This window comes from Canis lupus, chromosome 5, assembly GCF_003254725.2.
Source record: "Canis lupus dingo isolate Sandy chromosome 5, ASM325472v2, whole genome shotgun sequence".
NCBI lineage: Eukaryota > Metazoa > Chordata > Mammalia > Carnivora > Canidae > Canis > Canis lupus.
Window position 1 is genome coordinate 54527278 of NC_064247.1, and position 25486 is coordinate 54552763.

Sequence of the window (25486 nt, forward strand, 5' to 3'; positions counted from 1 at the left end):
AGGGCAAGGGTGGAAGCTGGACTTCAGCTTCCCGGCCACATGCCACATGCAGGGACGCTGCATGGTTCTTTGTAAATATTCCACAGCAAATTGCCTTTCAAAGGCCGTTGATCTTAAGGATAGCAGCTGGTTTCAGTTTAATGATGTATTAGTTAGCATTGCTATAGTAACAACCCCCAAATCTCAGTATTTATGACTACAACAAACATTTATTTCTCATTCATGTTACAATCAATGGCTGCAGGCCAGCTCCCTCAGCCCTGCCCCAAGTGTCTTACCATTCTGGCACCCAGGCTGATGAAACAGCCACCAGCTGGGAAATATGTTCTCATGGCAGAAGGAAAAGAACATGAACTTACCACCCAATGCCCTCCAAACCTCTGTCTGGACATGTCCACCCACATCCCTCTGCCTGCCCTGGGGAATGGAGTGGGTGCTGCAAACAGTCCTGTGGCTACAGATAAGGATGTATACTAGCCTCTAGGAGCTGCAGCTGCAGACAAATATATAACCTAAGACAACTCAACTGCCAGATTTTTAAAAGGCACAAAAATCCTAAAATGTGAAAACTGGAGAGGAACTCAAGAGTCCACCATCCAAGTCTGTCAGTATACCCTACTGCACAGATCAAGAAAACTGGTAAACTTTTTAGGGGTTCTGCAGGAACCTGGTTTGTAGATCTTCATGGATGCAGAATGCAGGAGTCAGATTTCTTGACCTCTTCTCACTCCAAGGGTCTACAAGCTCCCCATAAAGTAAGCCTCTCTGCTTGTGAGATACCTGGAGGCTGGAGTCCCTCAGCCTGAATGTCTTAAAATTACATGTGTGGTTTGAGGGGTAGCTTTCCTGAGGCCTCTACCGCCACAAAGGTCCAGAACCAGGGCATTTGTCAGCATCCATAGGCCAGTACACTTCCTCAGGTCAGCTGCTGTGTACTCTAACATGGTCCCTTCAGGGATGGAGGCTGGTGGTAACACAGCTCACAGTGAGTCCAAGGATGTCATGACCAAGGTGCAGAGTTTTTTTTATCAACAAAGGAGAGTGAAGACCGGCTGGAGCACTGGCAACAATGACCAGAGAGACTGTAATGTAGTTCAGGGAAGTCAGCAGCTCTGACCCCCACCACGATGCATAGAAGGACTGTCCCCAGGGTGGGAGAAATAAAGTGTAAGTCTCAGCTGACTCAAGTACGCTGGATTCCAGGCAGAATAGAGTGAGGGAAGGAGCCAGGAGGCCTGGCTCCCATAGCCTGGCTTGGTCACTTTACCTGGTGCACCTTTCTCCCTTGGAGATAATTCCTACAAAAAGTAGAGGATCCTACACAGACCAAAAATGCTGGTGTCAGGGCTTTTACCAAGTACCTGTAGTGAAGACAACAGAAAAGAGTGGGTTAATTGAATTGCAGTCTTAATCATCCATGTACCTTCGCAACAACATTCAAGGTCCAGGTGAACCTCTGGACGCGAGTCAACATTAAAATGCAAGGTTAGCACATTTATTTGTTTATTTACATATCTGGGAAATTAGCATGACCCTCTCCCTCTTACGACCTAGCCAGAACATTTGGGCCAGTCCTCTAGCATCATGTATGCCTGTGGCTAAACACAGAATCAAACTATAAGAACACGTTTGCTTGCTTGCTTGCTTGCTTGCTTGCATTCATTCATTCATTCAACAGTGCATGCCCAGGGTAACTTGGGACCTGTGCTGAAAACAAAAACCATCATCCCTACTTTCAAGTCCTGAGGGGAAGGGGATAAATAACGACAGCAAAACAATCGCAGAAGCATTAGTGAGGTACAGCATTAGCCCAAAGGGCATGCTTCCCTCTATGGGAAAGGGGAATCAGGAAAAGCTTCCTGGAAAATGTCATGTCCATCTTGACTTTATTTAGAATACAGGTAGTGATGGGGCACGGGAGAACTAAAGTGAACTAAAGTGAGGAGGGGCAGATTGCATTTGCTGTTGTTGGGGCATAGAGCAAGCAGAGTAGGGTCTGGTGGGGAGTGGGGCAAGGCCTTGGCCTCCCAGATTGAGGGTTAGCATTACCCAATGTGTTTGGATCTGGAGACAGAGGGGCCTACATCTTTGCTCTACCCAGTTCAAGGTCTGAAGTTGCCAGAAACCTGTCCTGGGTAGCCTCTTGCCTATGCCAGTCATTTAAAACGTAAACATTTGGTTCCGTAGCTCAGGGGTTAGAGCACTGGTCTTGTAAAAAGTAAACATTTCCAACAGCATTTACATTTTCTGAGAAGCATGAAATTGGTTTTCCTTCACAGATCTGCTTTCTGTTTAGATTTCTCCCCCATTTTTTGGAGATGCAGAGAGTGGACCTTAGGTCTTTAAAGAACTGGTAATAATTTGCTAGTGGAAAAAATGAGTAGCTAAAAATGTGCCTATAAACTAGAAGGGAGTTTAGTGCCAGAAAATACTAAGAGAAGTCATCAATCATATCTGAAGAAATCTTCACCTCCTGCCTACCAAGCCAAAGCAGAAGCATCAAGACCAGCTGGACCCCCTACCAAATCAGTCACCACATCACCAATTCCCATCTGCAATCTTTCACCATCAACTAGTATATTTAAGACCTGTATACTACTCTAAATTTTACCTACACATCCTCTGTGGCTCTATATACCACTATCAGGATAAAGTATGCTCCTGAGCAGAGCATTCAAGGCCTTCATGCCAGCTCTCCAGCCTCTTTCCTACCCTGCCCAACCACCCTACGCCCAACACATCGGGCTCCTTTAGCCTAAATGGAAGAACATTTGCTTTGCTCAAAGCTTACGGAAAGATAGTCCAGGAGTCAACTTACAAATCTACCGAGGGTATTCCCTTACAGCCCAGGACTACCTCAAAGCTGAACAAAGAGACAAAAGCCAAATCCAACTGACTGCCATGGCTATTAGCAAAGATGCACTCTTACAACAAGACTGCCCTTTACAGTTAACAAAAGTATTTTGACTCTCTTGCTGGCTCTCAAATACCTGAGAAAAACGTAGGCAAGAATTAGTATTCCCATCCTCAAGATGAGGATACCTCCCCGGGGGTGGGGGGCAGTATGTGCTTATAGTCACACAGCCAGTAAATGATGGCATCTGACTTCACAAACCAGTATTCTTTCCATAAAATAGTTTCAGGGGACCCAGGCACAATGAGGAAGAGGAGTACCAACCCTGCTGTTCTCAGGTATAAAAGCCAGGCAGGGATCCCTGGGTGGCGCAGCGGTTTAGCGCCTGCCTTTGGCCCAGGGCGCGATCCTGGAGACCCGGGATCAAATCCCACATCGGGCTCCTGGTGCATGGAGCCTGCTTCTCCCTCTGCCTATGTCTCTGCCTCTCTCTCTCTGTATGACTGTCATAAGTAAATAAAAAATTAAAAAAAAAAAAGAAAAAAATTAAAAGCCAGGCAGCTTGTCCCTGCTCAGACCAGCTCCATTCACTTCTCCCAGTCTGAGGGTACGCTGGCTACAGTGCACTGATCTCAGTCATACTGCAGTCTGTGTGGCCAATGACCTGGGCCAGGCCCCATGGTTGCCATCTCACAGTTGTGTGTCCAGGGCAGAAGGGAGAGGAGTATAAGGCCATCCATCAGCAGTGGGGTGAGAAGCTGGCTATTTCCCAGGGATGGTGCCTGAGCAGCTTCCCTGGTCTACTCAGCCTCATGAAAGTGGCTCACCTGGGGTGCTGGAGCACCTGTAGCAGGGTGCTCTTGGGAGGTACCCGGTAGAGTTCTGTCCCGTCTTCATCCTCAAAATAGACCTGCAAGAGTAATACAGGAGTGGGAATGAGACACAAATACAGGGCCCCAGAGCAATAGGCATGGTGAGGCCAAGTCTAGGGAAAAGCTAAAGAGATGGCAACTATTATTAGCTGAGTGACTCCTTTATAGAGTTGGGGGCTATAAAGCACTCAGTCCTCGCTCATAACAGTAAGAAAGGCATTATCAGCTCCATTTTCCAAAGATAGAACCAAAGCTCAGAGAAGGGAAATAACTCACCAGTGACACCCAGGTAGCAAACAGAGGAGCTAAAATTCAAGGCCTGTGAGCCTTTCCCTAGCAATTCAGACCCCTAGATGTAGGAAAGAAAACCATGGTGGCCATGGTGGCCCAAAGGAGAGGAAGAGGCCGAGGAGGATGAGAAGGATGTCCACAGAGGATGGCCCTACATGGGTGTCAAAGCCCCTGCAGTGTAAGGAAGATGTCTGTACAGGAGGGCTGGCAGGGAGTGTGGGGTGTCAGAACCCAACCAGTGGAGAGCAGCCTTGCTGGGAGCCCGACAGCCTAAGCCAAGTGATAAGGGCTACCTTGTAGGATAGATGAGGTGTCAGAGCCCATGTGGTAAGAAGGGTGTCCTTGTGTGGGGACAGTTGATACAGGGGCGTCTGAGAATTAGATGGTACTAGTGTATCAAAGCTAATTTCCTAATTTTGATAGCTGGTTGCGATTATAAAGGAAAATATCCTTGTTTGTAGGAAACCGACACTGTAGTTAGTATTCAGGGGCAATGGGACATCAATTGGACTCTTACTCTCAAATGGAAATTAGAAGACAAAGTCTTTGTTCTATGAGCTGTGATTTAGAAAAGGAAAACAAAGATCCTAACAATGGAATATTAGCCTTAAAAAGGAAAGAAATTTCTGACACAAGTTACAATATGGATGAACATCAGGCTCAATGAAATAAGCCAGACACAAAAGGACAAATGGTATGCAGCTCCACTTATAGAAGATTCCTAGAGTAGTCACATTCATAGAAGAGGTAGAATGGTGGTTGCCAAGGCCTGGAGGGAGAGGAGGATACAGGGTTACTGTTTCAGGGGTGTAGAGTTTCAGTCTGGGATGATGAAGTGGAGATAGATTGTGCAACCATCCCCACCACCATGTGGATGTACTTAATGCTAGGGAAGCAGGCACTTAAAAATGATTCAAACAGTAAATTTTATGTTCTATACAGTTTGACACAATTTTTTTTTAAAGGCAATAAAAACTTACCCCCCAACCAACTTCCCAGCAGAAAATAATAATAATGAAATTTTAAAAAAATTTTTTAATTTAAAAAAATTTTTTAAATCCCAACTAGGAACAAGGTAAAACATCTCTTACCTCTAAATTGTCAGGGCAGTATTTTCGTTCTAAGTCCCAAGAGGGCGTTTCACCAAACATCACCATTAGATGATCAATAAACCTAAGGACATAACATGTACTTTCTGGGTATCAATAACTCAAGATCTATTTTCCTACATCACAGTACCTGGACACCCATCCAGAAAGAGATTAAAAAAAATGTATAAAACATGAAATGTAGGCCTAAGCCATTGTGAGCCAAAACCCTCTGGCTTAAGCCAAAATGTGTATGTGTATTACTTGTCCTGTTATGACACAGTAATTTTCTTTAAACTGACTCAGACTCAACATTCCTTACATTCAGTCACATTTAAAGCATTAGCCCTATGAGATCACAAATTAAAATTGCTAGTTAGGGCAGCCCCGGTGGCTTAGCGGTTTAGTGCCGCCTACAGCTCAGGGCGTGATCCTGGAGACCCTGGATCAAGTCCCACGTCAGGCTCCCTGCATGGAGCCTGCTTCTCCCTCTGCCTCTCTTTCTCTCCTCTCTGTGTATTCTCATGAATAAATAAATAAAATCTTAAAAAAAATCATGGAAAAAAAATAAAATTGCTAGTTATATCTTTTCTAATAAATACACAATTACTCTGCATATACTACCTAGAATGACTTCATATCTTACCACAGACAAGTATCAGTGCACAAACAATATTGTGGTGCTCTACTTACTAACCTAGTCAGGATGATGATGGGACTTGTATCTGTCACTGCAAAGCTAGTTATATAGTTAGTGAAGGGAGAAATCAGCTCCAGGATAGAGATTATGCCAAACCAGACCATTAACCCTCTATTTCCCTCCCTCCTCAATTAAACATCCACTTGTTCCTCCTGCCAAGATAGCAAGGAAAGAGCATGCCAGCAAGAACAGGGGGCTCTTGGGCAAATAAGTACCTGGAGTCCTCGTGAAAAGCAGAGATGAAATCCGATTGGGCATGTTCCGGGTATAGAAAGAGCACGGGCCAGCTTAACCTGCCCTGCTCATCTACATTCAGCCTGGCTCCATAGGGGTTGTCTGAGCTGAGCCCATCCAGGAAAATCTCACCTAGACCTTCTGAGTCTGAATCTTCATCCTGACCGACAGCTTCAGAGACTAGCCTGATGTTCCTAGCCTGGATTAAAAACAGAAATACACACACACAAACCTTCAACAGCAAGGAAACCACCAACCTGTGAGTCCCCCAAGGGCCAGCTCTATACAATTCCTCTTCATTACCCCTGAGGCCTAGCACAGCAGGGATAACTCATCTTCAGCAGGCATCTATCACATGCTGGACCCTGTGTCAACAGAGACAAGCTAGACATGGTTCCTGCCCTCAAGACTTGGCTCATGGTCTAGTGGGCAAAGAGCTATGGGGATAAGTACAACACGAGGTAAGAAGTGGAGCTACAGAAGTACAAACCACTGATAATTAATTCAATTAATTGGGGGCTGAAGATGACTTCAGAATGCTGGGCCCTAAGCAATGATTATGAAAGGCAGAGAAGTTGGCGGGGGCGGTGGAAGGGCAGTCCATCCCCAAGGAACAATATATGCAAAGGCACAGAAAAGAATATATATTTTGTGTGCTGGTTTAGCTAGGTCATGGAATACTAAAAATAATGCACATTGACCTATCTTGACTATCTCATGGAAATAAAGATAAATCAAAGGTCTGAATAGAAGAGCTGCCCCTTTATATATGTGTGTGAAGGCTAGCAATCAAAATTATCGCAAAATAGATTTTGCAATCAAAAGTACTTTTTTTTTTTTTTAAGACTTTATTTGAGAGAGATCACAAGCAGGAGAGAAGGGCAGAGGGAGAAACAGACGTCATGCTGAGCAGAAAGCCTGATCCGAGACTCGATCCCCAGGACCCTGAGATCATGATCTGAGCCGGAAGGCAGACTGAGCCACCCAGGCACCCCAAAATTACTTTTGATATCCCCTAAATAGGGTTGGCAAACTTTTCCTTAAAGGGTCATACAGAAATATTTTAGGCTTTGTGAGCCAAATGGTCTCTGTTGAAATTAACTACTCAACTGCCACTACAGCGTGAAAATAACCACAAGTAACACATAAACAAAGAGGCAGGGCTGTAATCCACTGGTTGCAGTCTCCTGACCCCTGCTTTAAACTGTTGGTAAAATACAGTTCTGTGTATACGACTGTTGGAGTAATTTGTACATTCACTGAAGCCTGAGATGCAGGGTCAGACTAAAGAGGGAGCCAAAATCAAGTCTGTATGTAAATGTCTGGGCATTCCAATATTCTACATTTTAGAAAATGACCAAATCCCTCACTGTGAATGAGGATTAGCTAGAGAATCTGGAGTATTCCAACCTGTTTAATCTGTTAACAGGTGTTAACAGATTGCTTGCTATGGGAGGAACTAGTGGAATGCATGTTAGTAAAGTTCTCAAAGTCAACAAGTAATTTAAATGGTGTATAATTTAACTCAACAAAGAATGACACCTAGAGCCTAGTCCACAATCTCAAGGCAAGTGTCCTCTCCTATGTGAAGACCAAGCAAGCCAAAGCTCCACAGATGACTTGCTGGGTATCCAGGTAAAAACAAGATTTGGGTCAGAATACATCCATTTAAAATGCACAGAAGAAAGGACAGGGTTGAATTTGTTGTTAGGGTTAAAGAAGCAACATCCTAAAATTCAGACTTTCTCAGGATACAGTGGCTAACAGCAAGGACCTGGCTCTGATACACATTAGCTGTGTGAGGTTTCTTCACCTCCCCAAGACCATTATCACCATCTAGTAAATCAGGACACTAGAAGATCTACCTCAGAAGGCCACTGCAAATATTAAATAATGCTTAACCCACAGCAGCTGTTCAGTGTAGCTTACCTGAGATCAACATATGTACACAAGCAGGAAAATGGACTGAACCCAGGGGCTCTGACTCCAGAGCCCCTTCAGCATACTGCTTCACCGAAGCAGAGAGAAAATGAACAAATTCATTCAGGTAAAGGATCCCAACAAGCTTGAGGATTAGTGGATTTAACAAGACCATATGGGCCTGAGGTTTGAGAACTCACCTTGATGGCCTGGAGTAGAGCCTCGTTCTCATTCTGCTCCTTCTTTTCTTTCAGCTTTGCTTTCCTGATATCCCTCTGCTCAGTTCTCTAAAAATTAAATCCAGATCCATCAGCTCTAGGGAGCTTGCTTCCTCTTCTGTCACTCCAGCCTGCATCTTACTATCTCCAGTATCTGTCTAACCCAGTCTCCTGTGTCAAGCAGTATCAGTGGCCTGATTCAATTCAATTAATATTTTAAAAGCACATGTCTGGTGCCAGGACAGGTGGCAGCAGAAATTTTAAAATCTACAGTTCCCATACCCACGGAGCTCACAGTCTACTGAGGGGGGACAACAAGTGAAATGTCGGTTCGGCATTACCCAGGCAATGTGAGTCCAGTGCTGTGAAACACAGAGTGATGTCTTCTTTCCCACCAAGGAGGTTTAGAAGGACACAAAACATCCTCCCAGATGATGGAGAAAGAGCATTCTCGGTAGAGGGACTGACATCAGGGTCTATGGGGTATTTCAACTTATCTGGGATGGCTGGAATATAGGAAGCATTGGAAAAACCCAGGACAAGAACTCATCAGAGGCTTTGCCCTTTGCCTGATTATAATCCATGAGAGAAAATCATGAGTCTACTTAATCTGACAGAAGTATAATTTAGATTTCCTTTCCTGCAAATCTGCCCCAAACCAGCTGATTCTGCTTTTTTCCTCAGGATCGTAGATTAACAGAAGTCAGCAAATTTTTCTGTAAAGGGCCAGATATTAGTATTTTAGGCTTTGCAGACCACGTATGCTCTCTGTCACATATTATCTACTTTTGTTAGTTGTTTGTAACTCTTCAAAAATGTGAAAAACATCTCTAGTTCACAGAATGCAGAAAAACAGGCCACAGGTTGGATTCTGCCTGGGGTCAGTTTGCTGACCTGATCTAAAATAGAGTACCAACCATCCCTCATCCTCTCCACAAAAGCCCCACAACAAGTTAACACAGATCTTTTTTTTTTTTCTTGTGAACATAGTCTACCCTTTCAGGGAGAAAAGGGCTGATAACTCTTGTCCATTCCTTCTCCAATATAGTCTGCCAACAGAGCTGCAAAGCTCCTTTCTACTGTTAGGAAGTCTGAGTGCACCATCCAGAGTCCTCCACCCCACAGATACCACTAAAAACTATGTCCAATTCTGCTTTCACAGTTGAGCTACCTCCAACCACTGTCTGGTCCATATTAGAGAATGATCAAGGATGATGCAGACTCTGTCCCATGTTTTTACTCTGATTTACAGGATACATGTGAGTGATGTGGCTTATGAAGTCTCGTATGGAGTCTTGCCAGCTACATAAAGTAAAATGACCACCAGGTCAGAGGAGCCCTGAACTGTGGAGTTTGCTGCACTTTAATTAAAAAAAAAAAAAAAAAAGTCAACTTTGTTGAGGTAATAATTTACTATTTTAAGTGTATAGTTCAATGAGTTTAGACAAAGATATACCTTGAGTACCCAACACCTCAATAAGACAGACATTTCTATCCCCTAGAAAGTTTCCTCATGCCCCTTTGCTGTCAGTCTTCCTCCCATCCCATTACCAAGTAATATTCCATTGTATGAGTATCACATTTTGCTTCTCTCCTTCCTGTTGCTGGACACAAGAGTGGTTTCTGGATTACTATGAATGAAACAGGCTGTGACCATTCTTAGACAAGTCTTTTTATGAGCGTGTTTTCATTTCTCTTAGGTAAACACCTCAGAGTGCAACTGCTGGGTCACAGGATAGGTGTATGAAACTGCAAAACTGATTTCCAAAGTAGTTGTACCATTTTATATCCCACTGGCAGTGGATCAGAGCTTCAGGTGCTCCACCTCTTCACCAACACTTGGTATTGTCTGTCTCGTGAACTGGAATCCCACTGAGGTTTAATTTGCTTTTCCCCAATAACTGATACTGTGCATATTTTCACATGCTTATCGTAAATCTTCTTTTCAGAAGTGCCTGTCATTTTTAACATTTATTTCTTTCAGAGAGAGAGAGAGAGAGAGTAAACAAGCAGGGGGAAGAGAAGAGGGAGTGAGAGAATCCTCCAGCAGACTCCATCCACACTGAGCACAGAGCCCATTGCAGGCCTCGATCCCGGACACTGATATCATGACCTGAGCCAGAAACAAGAGTCGGATTTTTTTTTTTTTTTTTAAGATTTTATTTATTCATTCATGAGAGACACAGAGAGAGAGAGGCTGAGACACAGGCAGAGGGAAAAGCAGGCCCCATGCAGGAAGCCCGACGCGGGACTTGATCCTGGGACTCCAGGACCACGCCCTGGGCTGAAGGCAGGCACTAAACCGCTGAGCCATCCAGGGATCCCCAACAAGAGTCAGATGTTTAAACTGACTGAGCCACGAGCCACTCAGGCACCCTGCCTGTTTGTTTCTTTTGCCATATTTAACATTTTTTCAGAGTGAATACATTTCTTTATGTATTCTGGATATAGATGCATTACAAATATTTTCTCCAATTCCATGGCTTGCCTTTTACTTCTAACAAGTTTTTTAGTTTTGACTAAGTCCTATAACAATAGTTATGAAACAAAATTTATCTTTACCAATAATCCTGTTTTTTATGGCTTATACATATTTTTAATTTTTTGAGGTAAAATTCACATGACATATTAACCATTTTAAAATACACAATTCATTGGCATTTCATATATTCACTGTACTGTGCCTCTATCTAAAAAAAAAAAAAAAATCACCTGTCTAAAACCATCACCTCCTCCATTTAGGTCTGTGATTCATTTTGTATATAGTATGAGGTTGGGGTCCATATTCATGCTTGTCATGTGGATATGCAAAACACTATTCCTTCCCCCCATGAATGGTCTGGGCACCCTTGTTGGGAATCAATTGTCTATAGATGTGAGGATTTATTTTCTAGCTCTCAATTCTATTACACTGATCTATAAATCTATCCCGTTCTGCCAGTACCATAATGTCTTGATTACTATAGCTCTGTAGTAAGATTTGAAATTAGGAAGTAAAAAAAAAAAAAAAAAAAAAAATATTAGGAAGTATAAGTCCTCTAACTTTAAATTTTTTTTAAGGGACCCTTGGGTAGCTCAGCGGTTGAGATCTATCTGCCTTCAGCCCAAGGCATGATCCCAGACCTGGGATCGAGTCTCAAGCCTGCTTCTCCCTCTGCCTATCTCTGTATCTCTCATGAATGAATAAAACCTTAAAAAAATTTTTTTCTTATGGTTTTGGCTATTCTGGGTCCCTTGAATTTACATATGAATATTAGAATCAGTTGGTCAATATTTTGCAAAGCAGCCAATTGGAAATTTGCTGCAGGCGGAGTGGAATCTGTACACCAATTTGGGGAGCACTGTCACCTTTACAATATTAACATCTGATCAGTGGATGTCTTCCCATTTTTTTTTTTTAGATTGAATCTCTTTAAACAATGTATTTTCAAATAAGATTTCTGCTACTTCTGTTAAATTTATGTCTAAGTATTTTATTCTTTTTAATGCTATTGTAAATAGAATTGTTTTCATATTTGGAACATTCTCCAAGTCTATAGAATTGGGTTTTGTATATTACTGTATCCTACCAGCTTACTGATCTGTATTAGTTCTAATAGCTTTTTTAGTGGATTCCTTAGGATTTTCTATATACAAGATCATATGATTTGCAACTAAAGAGTTGTACTTTTCCTCTACAATTTTTTTTAAAGATTTTATTTATTTATTCATGATAGTCACACACAGAGAGGGGAGAGAGAGAGAGAGAGAGAGAGAGAGAGGCAGAGACATAGGCAGAGGGAGAAGCAGGCTCCATGCAGGGAGCCCGATGTGGGATTCGATCCCGGGTCTCCAGGATCGCGCCCTGGGCCAAAGGCAGGCGCTAAACCGCTGCGCCACCCAGGGATCCCTTCCTCTACAATTCTGAAGGATAGGTTTGCCGGGTATAGAATTCTTAGTTGATAGTCTTTCTTTCAGCACTCTGAATGTCAACCCATGGCCCTTTGGCTTCTATGGCTTCTGATGAAAAATCAGCTGTTACCTTTTTGTGTGTGTGGGGGGGGGGGAGGGGTAGGGCAGAGGGAGAGGGCAAGAGAATTTCTTAAGCAGGCTCCACACCCAGCACGGAACCTTTGACAAGGGGCTCAATCTCACAACCCTGAGATCATGAGCTGAGCCAAAATCAAAGGTTGGATGCTCAACCAATTGACCCACCTACGCACCCTCTCAGGAGTCACTTTTATTGAGGATCTCATATGTGAAAGGTCTCTTCTCTCTTGATGCTTTTAATATTTTCATGTTGACTTTAACAGTTTGTTTATGATGTGTCTGGGTGTAGATTTCTTCAAGTATATCCTACTTGGAGTTTGTTAAACTTCGTGGAAGAGTAAATTACTTTTTTTTTTTAAATCAAATCTGGGAAGTTTTCAGTTATTATCTCTTATATTCTTTTGTCTCTTTTTCCTTCTCTTCTCCTGGGGACTCCCATGTCTATGACAATATATTGATGGCACTCTATAGGTCCCTCAGTCTATCTTTATGGTTTTTTTTTAAAGACTTATTTATTTAACTTTAAAGGGGGTGATGGGCAGAGAGAGGGACAGGAAGAGAATCTCAAGCAGAATCTCCAATGAGTATAGACAGGGCTCAATCCCACAATCCTGAGATCATTACCTGAGCTGAAATCAAGAGACACCGAACTGAACTGAGCCACCCAGACACCCCTCTCTTAATGTTTATTCTTCTTTCTGGTCCTCACACTGGGTAATCACATTTGACCTATCTTCACAGTTCTACTCTTGGGCCCATATGTGAACTTTTCACTTCAATTATTATACTTTTCAACTACAGAATTTCTATTTGATTCTTTTTCATAATTTATTGATAGTCTCTATTTGGTAAGACATTTTGTTCATATATATATATATATATATATATATACATATAAATTTTTTTCCTTTTTTTTTTTTTTACTTCTTCAGACATTGCTTTCTTTCTTCCTAGAACATATTTCAAAGTCTGGTTTAAAGACTTTGTCTTGTAAATCTCACATTTGGGCTTCTTCGGGGACATTTTCTATTCATTTTTTTCCTGCCTATGGGCGGCCATACTTTCTTATTTCTTTGCACGTCTTGTAATTTTGTATTGAAAACCCGACATTTAAAATAATACTATGTGGCAACTCTGGAAACTGGATTCTCTCTCTCTTTCCTCTGCAGTATTTGATATTGCTGTCATTGTTTACTTTTCTGAACTAATTCTGTAAAGCCTGTATTTGAGGGACACCTGGGTGGCTCAGTAGTTGAGCATCTGCCTTTGACTCAGTTATCCTGGGGTCCTGGGATTGAGTTCCGCGTCAGGCTCCCCATGTGGAGCCTGCTTCTCCCTCTGCCTATGTCTCTGCCTCTCTCTCATGAATAAATAAATAAAATCTAAAAAAAAAAAAGCCTGTATTTGGTTTTACGTGACCACTAAAGTCCTTAGTTACTTAGTTTAGTGATCAGCTAATGATTGGACAGATTTCCCTTAATGCCTAAAGCCAAAAAGTCTCCCACTCTTTTGCTGAAGGGCACATGCAGATTGTGGCACACTTTCAACACTCACCCACAATTTACAGTTCAGCCTCAGCCTTAACTTACTGCTTTCACAGAACCTCCAAGTCAGACAGAGGTAAGAGCTTAGGGCCTTCTTTGATCCTTCCTAAGCACATGCATAGCTCTGGACACACATGTGACATTGTAGATCTCCAGGAGTATGTTGGAGCTTTTTAAAGCCCCTGCAGAATCTCAATCCCCAGCTTTTCCTTTTAAATATTCTGGTAAACTGGGTGGCTCAGCGGTTGAGTGTCTGCCTTTGGCTCAGGGAGTGATCCTGAGGTCCAGGGATCAAGTCCCACATCGGGCTCCCTGTAAGGAGCCTGCTTCTCCCTCTGCCTACATCTCTGCCTCTCTCTGTGTCTCTCATGAATAAACAAAATCTTTTTAAAAATAAATAAATAAATATTCTGGTAAGCCTACTATTTATCCTAGTATCCACTATCTTAGGCAGCTACAATCTTAAATAATTGCTTCTAATTGTTTTTTGACACATCCCTCCTTCCCAGCACCCCTAAAAAGCTCTCCATACTGGGATAGCTCCAAGATTCATCTGCTTCCAAACAAAATCTGCTTCATGGGATCCCTGGGTGGCGCAGCGGTTTGGCGCCTGCCTTTGGCCCAGGGCGCAATCCTGGAGACCCAGGATCGAATCCCACATCGGGCTCCCGGTGCATGGAGCCTGCTTCTCCCTCTGCCTGTGTCTCTGCGCCCCTCTCTCTCTCTGTGTGTGACTATCATAAATAAATAAAAATTAAAAAAAAAAAATCTGCTTCATGAGTATGGTCTTCAAGATCACTAAGACGGTCAAATAATGACAGTTCTCTGGGAATGGGGCTTTGAGCAAGCTCTGACCCTATCTGCTTCTTCTGGTGGCTGCTGGGCTGCTCATTTTAACCATGAGTCTTTCAAGGCTACTGTGGAACCAGGGAGGGAGGAGATGGGAATAGGGAAGTTAAAATGTCATGAAGTTCGCTGTACTTAAGAGGTTCAGCAATTTTTCTTGAATAAACACTCCCCAGATTGCTACAAGCCTTTGTTTTTTAAAGATTTTTATTTACTCATTCATTCATTCATTCGAGACACAGAGAGAGAGGCAGAGACACCAGCAGAAGGAGTAGCAGGCTCCATACAAGGAGCCTGACACAGGACTTGATCCCAGGACTCCAGGATCACACCCTGGGCCGAAGGCACGTGCTAAACTGCTGAGCCACCCAGGGACCCCACCCTGCTACAAGCCTTTGGCTCATTTCAGAGCTCTAAAAAAAAAAGTTGACTCTGATCATTTTCACCAGTTTTCCATAGACTTTCTATAGAAGCAAAGAATTTTAGCAGATCTTTATTTGGCTATTTTTGCTGATGCCACTTCTCTTTGTTGATTTATCTACTTGTTCTATCAATTACTGAGAGAGGGAGGTTGACATCTATCCCTATTTGTAGATTTGTCTCCCTCCATTTTTTTGCTTCTTACATTTGGAGTTCTGTTATTGGATACATGCATATTTATAATTACTAAATCTTCTCGATAAGCTGACCCTTTTATCATTTAACAAAACCATGATTTATTTCTGGTAATATTCATTGCCTTGATGGCTGTTTTGAGATCCATCACTTACAAAAGCCAAGCATGTAGGAATCCAGAGTCAACTTATACACAGATATAGAATAATCCCAATGCTCAGCAAGCAATGTCACCCACACCCAATGTCAGGCTTTTGGGCCCTGAAATCTCCCTTTAACTGTGCTTTGCCACAGGACCTGCAAGCTTTCATTTAGGTCCACTAAGGGTTTTTCTGAGGATTAGCTTGGCTATGTCCTTCCACAGTAGCACTCTACACATTCTCTCTTATGCACATCCTGTTTAGAAATTCTGGCCCAAACCCCGTTACCTAGCCTCAGAATTCTGTTACTGAGCCATGTCAGCCAACAGATACCTTTTCTTTTCTTTTTTTTTTTTTTTTAACCACTTGATATGACCAGAATGACTTCTGACTAAAACCTACCCCTTTGCAGGGAGAGCTGAAGGCTCTCTTGGCACTGAAAATTTCCCCTTCCATAGTATAAGCAATGAAGACAGAACTAGATGAAGAATCAGGAGACCTGAAGTCTCGAAGTCTAGTTCTAGACATGTGAGGCGGTACTGCATAGGGACTAAGCGTATAGATTCTAGAGCCAGACTGCTTGATTACTGATGCCCAGCTTCATCACAGCTGTGTGACTCAGGCAGCTTCCTGATCTCTCTGTGCTTTAGCTACCTCACTACTGAATGGTGAATTAGAACAGTTCCTACCTTATAGGGCTGTTGTACGGTTTAAATGAATTCATGTAAGTAAAAAACTTTAAATAGCACCTGGAAGATATACACAGTAAGTGCTATCTAAATACCGGACATTATTTTTTGGTAATGATGGTATATTATCATCATTGTCACTATTGTGTACATTTCATCATCAAGTTACAGGCGTCTTGAAGCTGGGAGTTACACAATACTATAAAGAAGCTTAAGAGTTTAAATGTTTTTTTTCTTTTCAAAGATTATTTAAGAGAGAGAGAGCATGCACACAAGTAGGGGGAAGGGCAGGGGTTGAGGGAGAGAAGCAGACTCCCTGCTGAGCAGGGAGCCTGACACGGGACTAGACCCCAGAACTCTGAGATCATGACCGGAGCCGAAATCAAGAGTCAGATGCTTGACTGAGCCACCAAGGCACACCTGTTTAAATGTTTAACTGTTCATTGCCCTCCTCTTTTTCAAGAGCTTTACATAGTGTACAAACTATATTATGGCAGTTTTATGCCATTTCTTATTCAAATCCTAACAGCCACAAATTAACTCCTTATAAGTCAAGAAATGTGCTAACAATACACACCAGACATTCTCATTTAATCCTCATAAAAACCTGAGTTTTTATAACATAACATATATTATGTTAACTATTTTATATTTATTTTATGCTATTTAATAGTAATATAACAACTTATATGATAACTATTTTCAAAGAGGGGACTGAGTTTCAGAATTATCAAGAACTTGCCCATGGTTATGCTTTCTCCTATCTGGAATGTTCTCCACTCCCCACCCCCAACCCTCCAGTCAAGTAAACTCTTGCTCAGTCTTCAAGAGATTATACCAAGCATCACCACTTTCAGCAAACCTTATCTACTATTCCCAATCGCTGCCCTTCCCTTATCCAGGCCCAAGTTAGATACTACTACTTATATATACTATATATTCCTGCTTGCCTCTGTCACATTATAATACTTATTTACTTCTTTGTGTCCTCCAGAGTTCCAAAAGTAGGGAATAGTTTTGGGTTTTGTTTTTAAAGAAGAAAAAGTTTACAATGACCCAAAAGACACAATCTTAGAAATATTAACTAATGCTAAGTAGGGACACCTGGGTGGCTCAGTAGTTGGGCAGCTGCCTTTGGCTCAGGTCGTGATCCTGGGATCGACTCCCTAGTTGGGCTCCCCGCTCAACAGGGAGTCTGCTTCTCTCCCTTTCCCCCTGCCCTTCCCCCTACTTATGTGCATGCTTTGTCTATGTCTCTCCCTCTCTCTCTCTTTCTGTCTCTCATGAATAAATAAATAAATCTTTAAAAAAATAATAATAATTAATGCTAAGTAACAAATACCAACTGGCTACTGATTCTGCAACCAACCTTCAACTTGTCTGCTTTAGCCCTCATTTCCAGCAGCTTCTTCTCTCTGGCATCTATCTGTAGCCCTTCATCACACCAGTTCACAGCCTCAGCAAAGTTTTTCAGTTCCAGATGGCATAAGGCACCTGTAAAACCCAGAACCCTTAGAAAAGGTGGACAATATGCATGGAAAGAGCTGTCCTTGAACAGCAACCAACACCCCACGCACCCAACCACCACCACCACCAAACTCCACCAGCTACCTACCAGCCAGCATTCTGAAGGGAAAATAGTTGATTAAAGCCCTTTGTACTGCATTCCCCAGACAAGGAATATTGTTTTTATCTTCGATCAGAAAGATCTCTAGGGCCCATTCAACATAAAACTCCTGTTAAGTCTCCCTGGTATTAAGGGCTTTTAAAGTAGGGAAGGGTGCAATGTAATGGCAAAGAGCACAGTCTCTGGAATCAGACAGATCTGGGCTGGAAATCTGGCTCTGTTGTTTAGCAACTAGACATTAGACAAAATACTGAGCATCTCTAAGCTTCAGGTTCCTCATCTGCAAATCAGAATAAAGTCCATCTCAGATGGTATTTTAAATAGAGATAGAGAGCAGAATTGACCTTAGCCATTCATCAAAAGTGTCAAGACCAAAGACATTAGGTCTCTTCTAAAATTGTTCTTTTTTTTTTTTTATAAATTGTTCCTAATAGCTTCTAGGTTAAGCCACCTCTCCTCTCACGTTTGTTCTTCTCCAGTTGGCCTCTTTAGACTTTCCACAGAATTTCCAAATATCAGAACTGTAAAGGCTTAGATGTCAACAGAATCCAACTTCATCTTCCAGAGATGAGCAAACTGACACTCACAGTGGGTGTCTTGCCAAGGTCACATGCTGAGGTATAACTGACAATTCAAGATTTACAGGGATCCCTGGGTGGCGCAGCGGTTTGGCGCCCGCCTTTGGCCCAGGGCGCGATCCTGGAGACCTGGGATCGAATCCCACATCGGGCTCCCGGTGCATGGAGCCTGCGTCTCTGCCTCTCTCTCTCTCTCTGTGACTATCATAAATAAATAAAAAATAAAAAATAAATTAAAAAAAAAAGATTTATAGACTCCTGGGATCCCTGGGTGGCGCAGCGGTTTGGCGCCTGCCTTTGGCCCAGGGCGCGATCCTGGAGACCCGGGATCGAATCCTGCATCGGGCTCCCGGTGCATGGAGCCTGCTTCTCCCTCTGCCTGTGTCTCTGTCTCTCTCTCTCTCTCTCTGTGACTATCATAAAAAAAAAAAAAAAAGATTTACAGACTCCAGTTTTTGCCAATTTCACAGGACTACACTAAATTTACTTGCCAATATTTGAATAGTACCTTCTTTCCCTACAGCTGAGGGAGATGGATCTATGTATACCAACCGCTAACTATGCATATCTAAAGATGCATAACTTTGATAAAGCATTTGGCTTATGATAAAGCAGTCAATCCATGGGAATATAAGGAAGATTAATATGTGATGAATAAATTAAAGTTTACAAAGCACCTCTGAGCTTCTCAAAGAAACGGTAAAATATAAAAGTAATACAAGCAGTATTATTACATAGAAAGGTCAGACCACAAAAGAAAATATAATCTGGGAACATCTCAGCATCAGAGTTATCAGCAAAGGTCCCATAACTTATCTCTTAATTAACATGACATTTGAAGATCTCGCCTTTCAAACAGCTAATTTGAAAAAAAAATTAGAATATGGCTTTGGAACTGCTTTATTTTAATTAATTTTATTACTCATTTAAAATGAGGAGTTTCAATTTCTCTACAAATTCTTTTCTTCTTTTTTTTTCTCTACAAATTCTTAAACCATAAAGGATATTATTCTCTGGAAAATTCTTTTGAAAATGGCATGTTGCTATTGGTAAGGACTGGGAACTTAATATTAAGATTGCAAAAATAAGGTGACTTCATTAGTATCTTAGCACCTTAATATCAAAGCTTAAAATGCGTCAACTTTTGGTGCAGTGAGTGCCAACTTTTCCATAAGGACAATCCTACTGTAGTTCTACAATACTTACCTCTTACTATTGCTTTGAGGTGGCAGGGTTTTAGCTTTCTGGCAGCTTTCACATCATTGAGAGCAGAACGAAAATTGCCTAATAGGCACCATATAGAAGAGAAAACAAAATTGAGATCAGAATATTTGCAAAATTTCATGTGTAAAAATATAGACATTCTTGTACAGTGAGTCATAGAATATCTATAACACTGGAAACCCACAGAACAACTATAAATGGGTAGTAGCAAGCTCATGAAAAGATGCTTAACATCACTAGTGACCGAAGAGATTAAAATTAACATGGAGGGCAGCCCCTGTGGTGCAGCGGTTTGCATGGAGCCTACTTCTCCCTCTGCCTGTGTCTCTGCCTCTCTCTCTCTGTGTCTCTATGAACAAATAAATAAGATATTAAAGAAAAGAAAGTTCTTTCTTAAAAAAAAAAATTAACATGGAACTGGTAAAAATTAAAAACAGGTAATATCCACCTGGGTGAAAACAGGGAAAAAGGGCACTCCTAAGGGTAAATTAGAGAGCAAATTAGCATGCACTTGTGTGTATACTGACCCAACAATATTCTTCTAAGAACTTATCCTTAAAAAAAACTGGACAGGGATGCCTGGGTGGCTCAGCGGTTGAGCATCTAACTTTGGCTCAGGGCGTGATCCTGGAGTCCCGCAATCGAATCCCACATTGGGCTCCCTGCATGGAGCCTGCTTCTCCCTCTGCCTATGTCTCTGCCTCTCTCTGTGTCTCTCATGAATAAATAAATAAAATCTTAAAAATATACTTAGACAACTGTGCAAGGATAAATGTAAGAGTATGTTAACTGCAGCATTAAATTGTGAATTGTGAAACACTTGATGATACCCTAAATATCCCCAATGTAGTAATGATTAAATAAACTACGTAAATCCACATTACTAAATATTATGCAGCCATTAAAAAGAATAAGATAGATCTGCACATAAAAGGCACGATAGGGTGCTTGTGCTACATTGTTTTAACTGGTTGTTCTGTATTTATAATGTCAGTGTGTAAAATACCAATATATTTGTATAAAACAAACCAATCTAAATATACAGACATATGTACACACACATATGTAAGTGCACTTTTAAAAAAGTATGCAATCATACACACTGTTATCCAAACTGAGAGGGTATGTGGTAGAACTTCCCTATCTAGTTTATACTATAAATATTACTTAACAGTTTAGTATTTACCTATTATTTTCACTTCTAAAAATCTAGCACAAGGGTCAGCAAAACTTTTCTGTAAAAGGCCACACAGTAAATATTTTAGGCTTTACAGTCCACATATGGTCTGTTATACATTCTTGTTTTATAATCCTTTAAAAATATAAAAAACATTTTTAGCTCACAGGAGGCCAGGGATCCAGATGTGGCCTGTGAGCCATAGTTTGCCAAATCTGGCTTCAACCTTAACAATAATCAGAATTAGTGGGGAAACTTTATCACTAACTGTGTTCATTACTGCATTATTTTTAAAAACCTAAAAGCAGCTGTATACTCAATAATAGCAAAACAGTAAAGCCAACTGTGTAAACACTGGTTATGTCCAAATGATGCAACTTTATGTAGCTATTAAAATAGTACTCAAATATTTTTAATGACAGGTGAAATTGACTACATTATAAAATTAAGTGAAAAGAACTGAATACAAAATTGGAAAAACAGAATGATGGTAATGATGGGAAAAAAATGTATATAAAAGAGATCTAAAGACTTCTGGTTAAGGGTGCTAGACTGAACATAGGATTTAACTCAACCTCCACTACTCTCCCCCTTCCTCCCAAAAATGTTATAAACCCAGAGAGAAGAAAAGTAAGAACACAGAGCACATTTTAAAGCTAGAAAACAAAGGAACAATGGCTAAATGACTTAACAGCCCTAAGAAAACGGAATTCTAACCCAGCAGAGGGAAAGCCCCAATGCTGCCAAGTTGTACTGCAGAACCTAAAGTACCCAGGACTAAGGAACTGACAGTACCAGGGGACTGTGGGTAAAGGTGTCTTCCATTCAGTGCACTTTGAATCAACCTGATTCTGCATACTAATCCTAGTACTGTGTACCCTTACAGAGTTCAGTTTACTTAATTTACTATACTTTACTATGGTATCTTACTCTGCTGACTAGGAATAAAGCTGTTAACCTTGCCTACCTTACATAGCTGCTATGAGGTCAAGAGGGATAATAAATGTGAAAGTGCTCTGAAAACTATACCAGTGAGATCTCATTTAAGGAATGGCTGTGATTTTTTTTTTAAGATTTTATTTATTTATTCATGAGAGAGGGAAAGAGAGGCAGAGATACAGGCAGAGGGAGAAGAAGAGGGAACCCGATGTGGGACTCGATCCCAGACCCCCAGGGATCACGCCCTGGGCTGAAGGCAGGGGCTAAACTACTGAGCCACCCAAGGATCCCCATGAATGCCTGTGATTATTATGCCCCTGCTCCTCTAGCATCACACACAGTTTTCTTCTTACAAGGTACTTCTTTTGGTCTTATTAGCCCTGCACATAACAATCTTTAAGTTCCCCCAAAGAAAGGAACTATGTAGCTATTGTTCACAGTGCAAGGCCTAGCACACAGTAGACGCTTTATATATATTTACTGATTGAATGAGGAAATGAATCCAACTCCTTCAGGGAAAGGCCAGATCTTACTCATCTCTGCCATGCCAGGGCCTAACACAGAACAAGAACTCAAAGTTTGTCTGCTGAATGAAAAAATGTATTCCTCTAGAAGTCAGAAAAATGGGTTTCTCGTCCAGCTTCTTGCACTAATCAGAGGATCCTTCTCTGGGCCTAAGCAAAATGAGGGGGTTGACCACTCTTACTATTTAGAATATTATAATGGAACATGCTAAAGGAGACAACAGTTGGGGCAAACTACAGTAACAGAGAGACTCTGCTTAAATGTTGATGAATCCCAGCAAAGCTTATTCTCTACCAGCCCCTCAGAGGCCCCAGGTCTCTTTAAACTCTGTGATAATAAACATGGGTCTAACATGACCAAGACTGGTCATGAGCAATAATGCCTCCCAGTAATCAGTGTTTCCCAAAGTCACATCTGCAGAATAGTCCTACATGTTAATAAGTGTTACTTAAAAAGGGAGCTTACAAAACTTAAGAATCATAGGGTAAGGTTCTTTGCTGTAGGTCATCTCAACATCTTTAACATACTAATGTGCACTGATTGCCAACAAAGCAGCAGCACTTTCCAATTTTACTTGTCCAAAGAATATCTTTCACTTCAAGGGTTCTACAGAGTACTCTTTGAAAAAAATTCTCCCTTTAAGATAGTTACTCCTACATAAATATATCTATTGCTTAAATCCTTCTAGCAACCTGAAGAAGAGGATAAAAGGCCAGAAACAAAAACACATTGAGAGAGAAACATTTAGGCTAAAACAAAAAAGTCCCAGATCATACCAACTCACATATTAAGGTATGTCACTCATTTGGTTCAGATAAGAAGAATTATACAATATATCTGCTTTCCCTTTTCACCAAGTCTACCTGCAAGATCAGAGTTCAATTAGAGTAATTGGAGAACTAACTTTCTGGTTAAGTTAGGCTCTTCATCTGACACTCAAACTCTGCACTAGCCATTATAATGGCTTTTACCATACATTAGTTCTTTAGAAAGCACTAAATAATGGAATAAATTACCTAGATAGTACTGTGCTGCTGCCCGGTTGGTATAAAGGACAGCATTCATATCAGGGTCTGAGCATTTCTTCTTTAATCCTTCGGTGTATGAAATCACTGCCTTTTTATACTCTTTTTCTTTAAAGTAGTCATTGCCCTCATCCTTATAGGTTTTGGCCTGTTCTGCAAAGAAAAGAATAAATAATCACTGTTTCCTATTTCTGTAAAGGCAAAAATTAAAAATAAAATTAAAATATTAAAAATATTAATATTAAAAATATTCTAAATCACATATTAGATATGATAAACCAAATAGAAGAAACCAGTAAAGCAAGCTCAAAAATAAATCCTATAAAACTGGGTATCAACATGAAGAAACAAAGTCATGTGTAGTTAATGCTACAATCCATCCCAAGTATCTTACAGGGTAGATAATTAGATGCTTGCCCAAAAAAAAAAAAAAAAAAAAAAAAAAGAATAAAGGAAAAGCGTGTACTTATCCTACCTCTGGAAGAACTTTTTTTTTTTATTTACTGAAGAAATGGGGGGAAGTTATCTTCTGTTTTTGCTTTATGTTTTATCCCTGGAATACCGATTCCCCTATCCTCACCCTATTGGAGTCTATAAAATTGTTAAGAATCAGGGATCCCTGGGTGGCGCAGCGGTTTGGCGCCTGCCTTTGGCCCAGGGCGCGATCCTGGAGACCCGGGATCGAATCCCACGTCGGGCTCCCGGTGCATGGAGCCTGCTTCTCCCTCTGCCTGTGTCTCTGCCTCTGTCTCTCTCTGTGACTATCATAAATAAATTAAAAAAAAAAAATTGTTAAGAATCAGTCCAAGATTCCAATCCACTGTGAGCCCACTCCCTATGTCCCCCTCCTCAGTGCTCCCACAGCACCTAGTACACGGCTATGCGTTGGCACTTCTCACACACACAGGACAATCTGGCTATCCACTGGAGCGTGAGACCTTTGAGGACAATCTTATTCATCTCCTTACCCCCAAAGCCTAGCATCTAGTAGGTATTGGGGGGAGAAGGTACATGTGGAATAGTGACAAGCTAGCCCAGGGTAACTGTTTCTTGTTATCAGAAACTTTCCGACTCACTCTTTCCCTCAATTCAATGGAGACACAAAGCAAATACTAGACTCATGTAAGATACCTTCTGGAGACCGCTCTTCGTCGAAAATCATTGACTGGAGGCAAGCCAAGTCAGGGTTCGCACTGGGATCAATTTCAGATGGCGCTTTCTTCATAAACAGGGGGACCTTTTCAAATTCCTGGAGGTGAAGAATGAACTTTAAGAATACGATTTTCCACAGAGACCCACTTCCCCATGTCTGTATCAAAATGCTCTTACTCATCAGGATTTGCGGACCATGATTATCTACCTCGCTTCCCCACCCAGGCCTCAGTTTCCCCAGTGTAAGATGGGAGCGCAGGGTAAGGATCGCTAACGAAATCCTTTCGGTTCTCACATTCTTACAAGGGCGGTGGGGACCACCATTAATTAGGCGCTCCCGTGTTCCCGGCACCTTACACCCACCCCCACCCCTGATCCCTTCATCTTCGCCGCAATCCTCCAAGGCTGTAGCTATAGTTACAGGGAAATCGTACACATGAGGGGACCGGCTCAGAAAAGTTAAGTAACTACGTGGAGGAGTCCCTCGTCTGCCTGACTAAAACCCGGACCCCCAGATGTACTGGCTGCTGAAGACCGCCCTCCAGACCCCGAGGCAGATTTTCTAAGGCTCCCACCCAGTGGAGACCACCCAACCGCTGGCGGGGCCGGAGGGGCGGGAGGGGAGGGGGCGAGGGTGCGGGGGGCCTGGGGTGCGGGGGGCCGGACGGTCCAGGAGGCCTAGGGGTGCGGGGGGGTCCGTGGTGCAGGGGCTCGGGGGTACGGGGGGCCCTAGGGGTGCAGGGGCTCGGGGGTGCGGGGGACCTGGGGTGCAGGGGCTCGGGGATGTGGGGTCCTGGGGTGCGCAGAGCCGGAGGTGCGGGGGGCCTGGGCTGCAGGGGCTCGGGGGTGCGCGGAGCCGGGGGTGCGGGGGTTCGGGGGTGCGGGTGGCCGGCGGTCCGGGAGGCGCCTGCTCGCCAGCCCCGGGGTCCGGACGACGCCCCGACACTCGCGTGCGTCCCCGGGCCGCCCACCTCCTCCCACTGGTCCTCGTGGAAGCCGCCACGGTACGGCTGGCTCTGGAACTTTTCCAGGAACGAGTCCATGGCATCTTCGCCGGCGGCGCCCGGCTCCGGCCGCTCCATGGCGGCCGCTCGGCGCTCCCGCCGCGTTCCGGGCCACTTCCGGCGGGCAGCGCGGGCGCCCTTCCGTCAGTCCTCCGGGCCGCGCCAGCCCGCGCGCCTCGGGTTCCGCCCCTCCCC

General features: G+C 42.6%; 1 protein-coding gene across 3 annotated transcripts; it reads right to left on the bottom strand.

Moving 5' to 3' along the window:
- Positions 1-189: 189 nt before the first annotated feature.
- Positions 190-25428, bottom strand: TTC4 (tetratricopeptide repeat domain 4). 3 transcript variants are annotated; one of them, XM_025427739.3, is made up of 10 exons: positions 25259-25427; positions 24267-24384; positions 23127-23288; positions 19452-19529; positions 17410-17534; positions 8160-8246; positions 6021-6238; positions 5109-5190; positions 3682-3764; positions 190-1361 (listed from the first exon to the last, which is right to left on the bottom strand). In XM_025427739.3, exons 1-10 carry the CDS (start codon positions 25367-25369, stop codon positions 1259-1261), a joined length of 1167 nt encoding a protein of 388 aa, XP_025283524.1. In that variant the 5' UTR covers positions 25370-25427; the 3' UTR covers positions 190-1258. The 3 variants fall into 3 exon arrangements, with proteins under 3 accessions (XP_025283524.1, XP_048966372.1, XP_048966371.1); XM_049110415.1 differs by lacking the exon at positions 23127-23288 and having other exon boundaries at positions 25259-25428; XM_049110414.1 differs by lacking the exon at positions 8160-8246 and having other exon boundaries at positions 25259-25428.
- Positions 25429-25486: the final 58 nt, after the last annotated feature.

What these genes read in the sequence shown, in the direction of transcription:
- TTC4 (XM_025427739.3), bottom strand. Translation starts at nt 25,369, where the DNA reads ATGGAGCGGCCGGAGCCGGGCGCCGCCGGCGAAGATGCCATGGACTCG. An exon ending in CCTCAAAGCAATAGTAAGAG is followed by an intron (nt 17,535 to 19,451) that starts GTAAGTATTGTA and finishes TGGGTTTTACAG; the next exon opens with GTGCCTTATGCCATCTGGAA. An exon ending in GCTTTTCACGAGGACTCCAG is followed by an intron (nt 5,191 to 6,020) that starts GTACTTATTTGC and finishes TTATGTCCTTAG; the next exon opens with GTTTATTGATCATCTAATGG.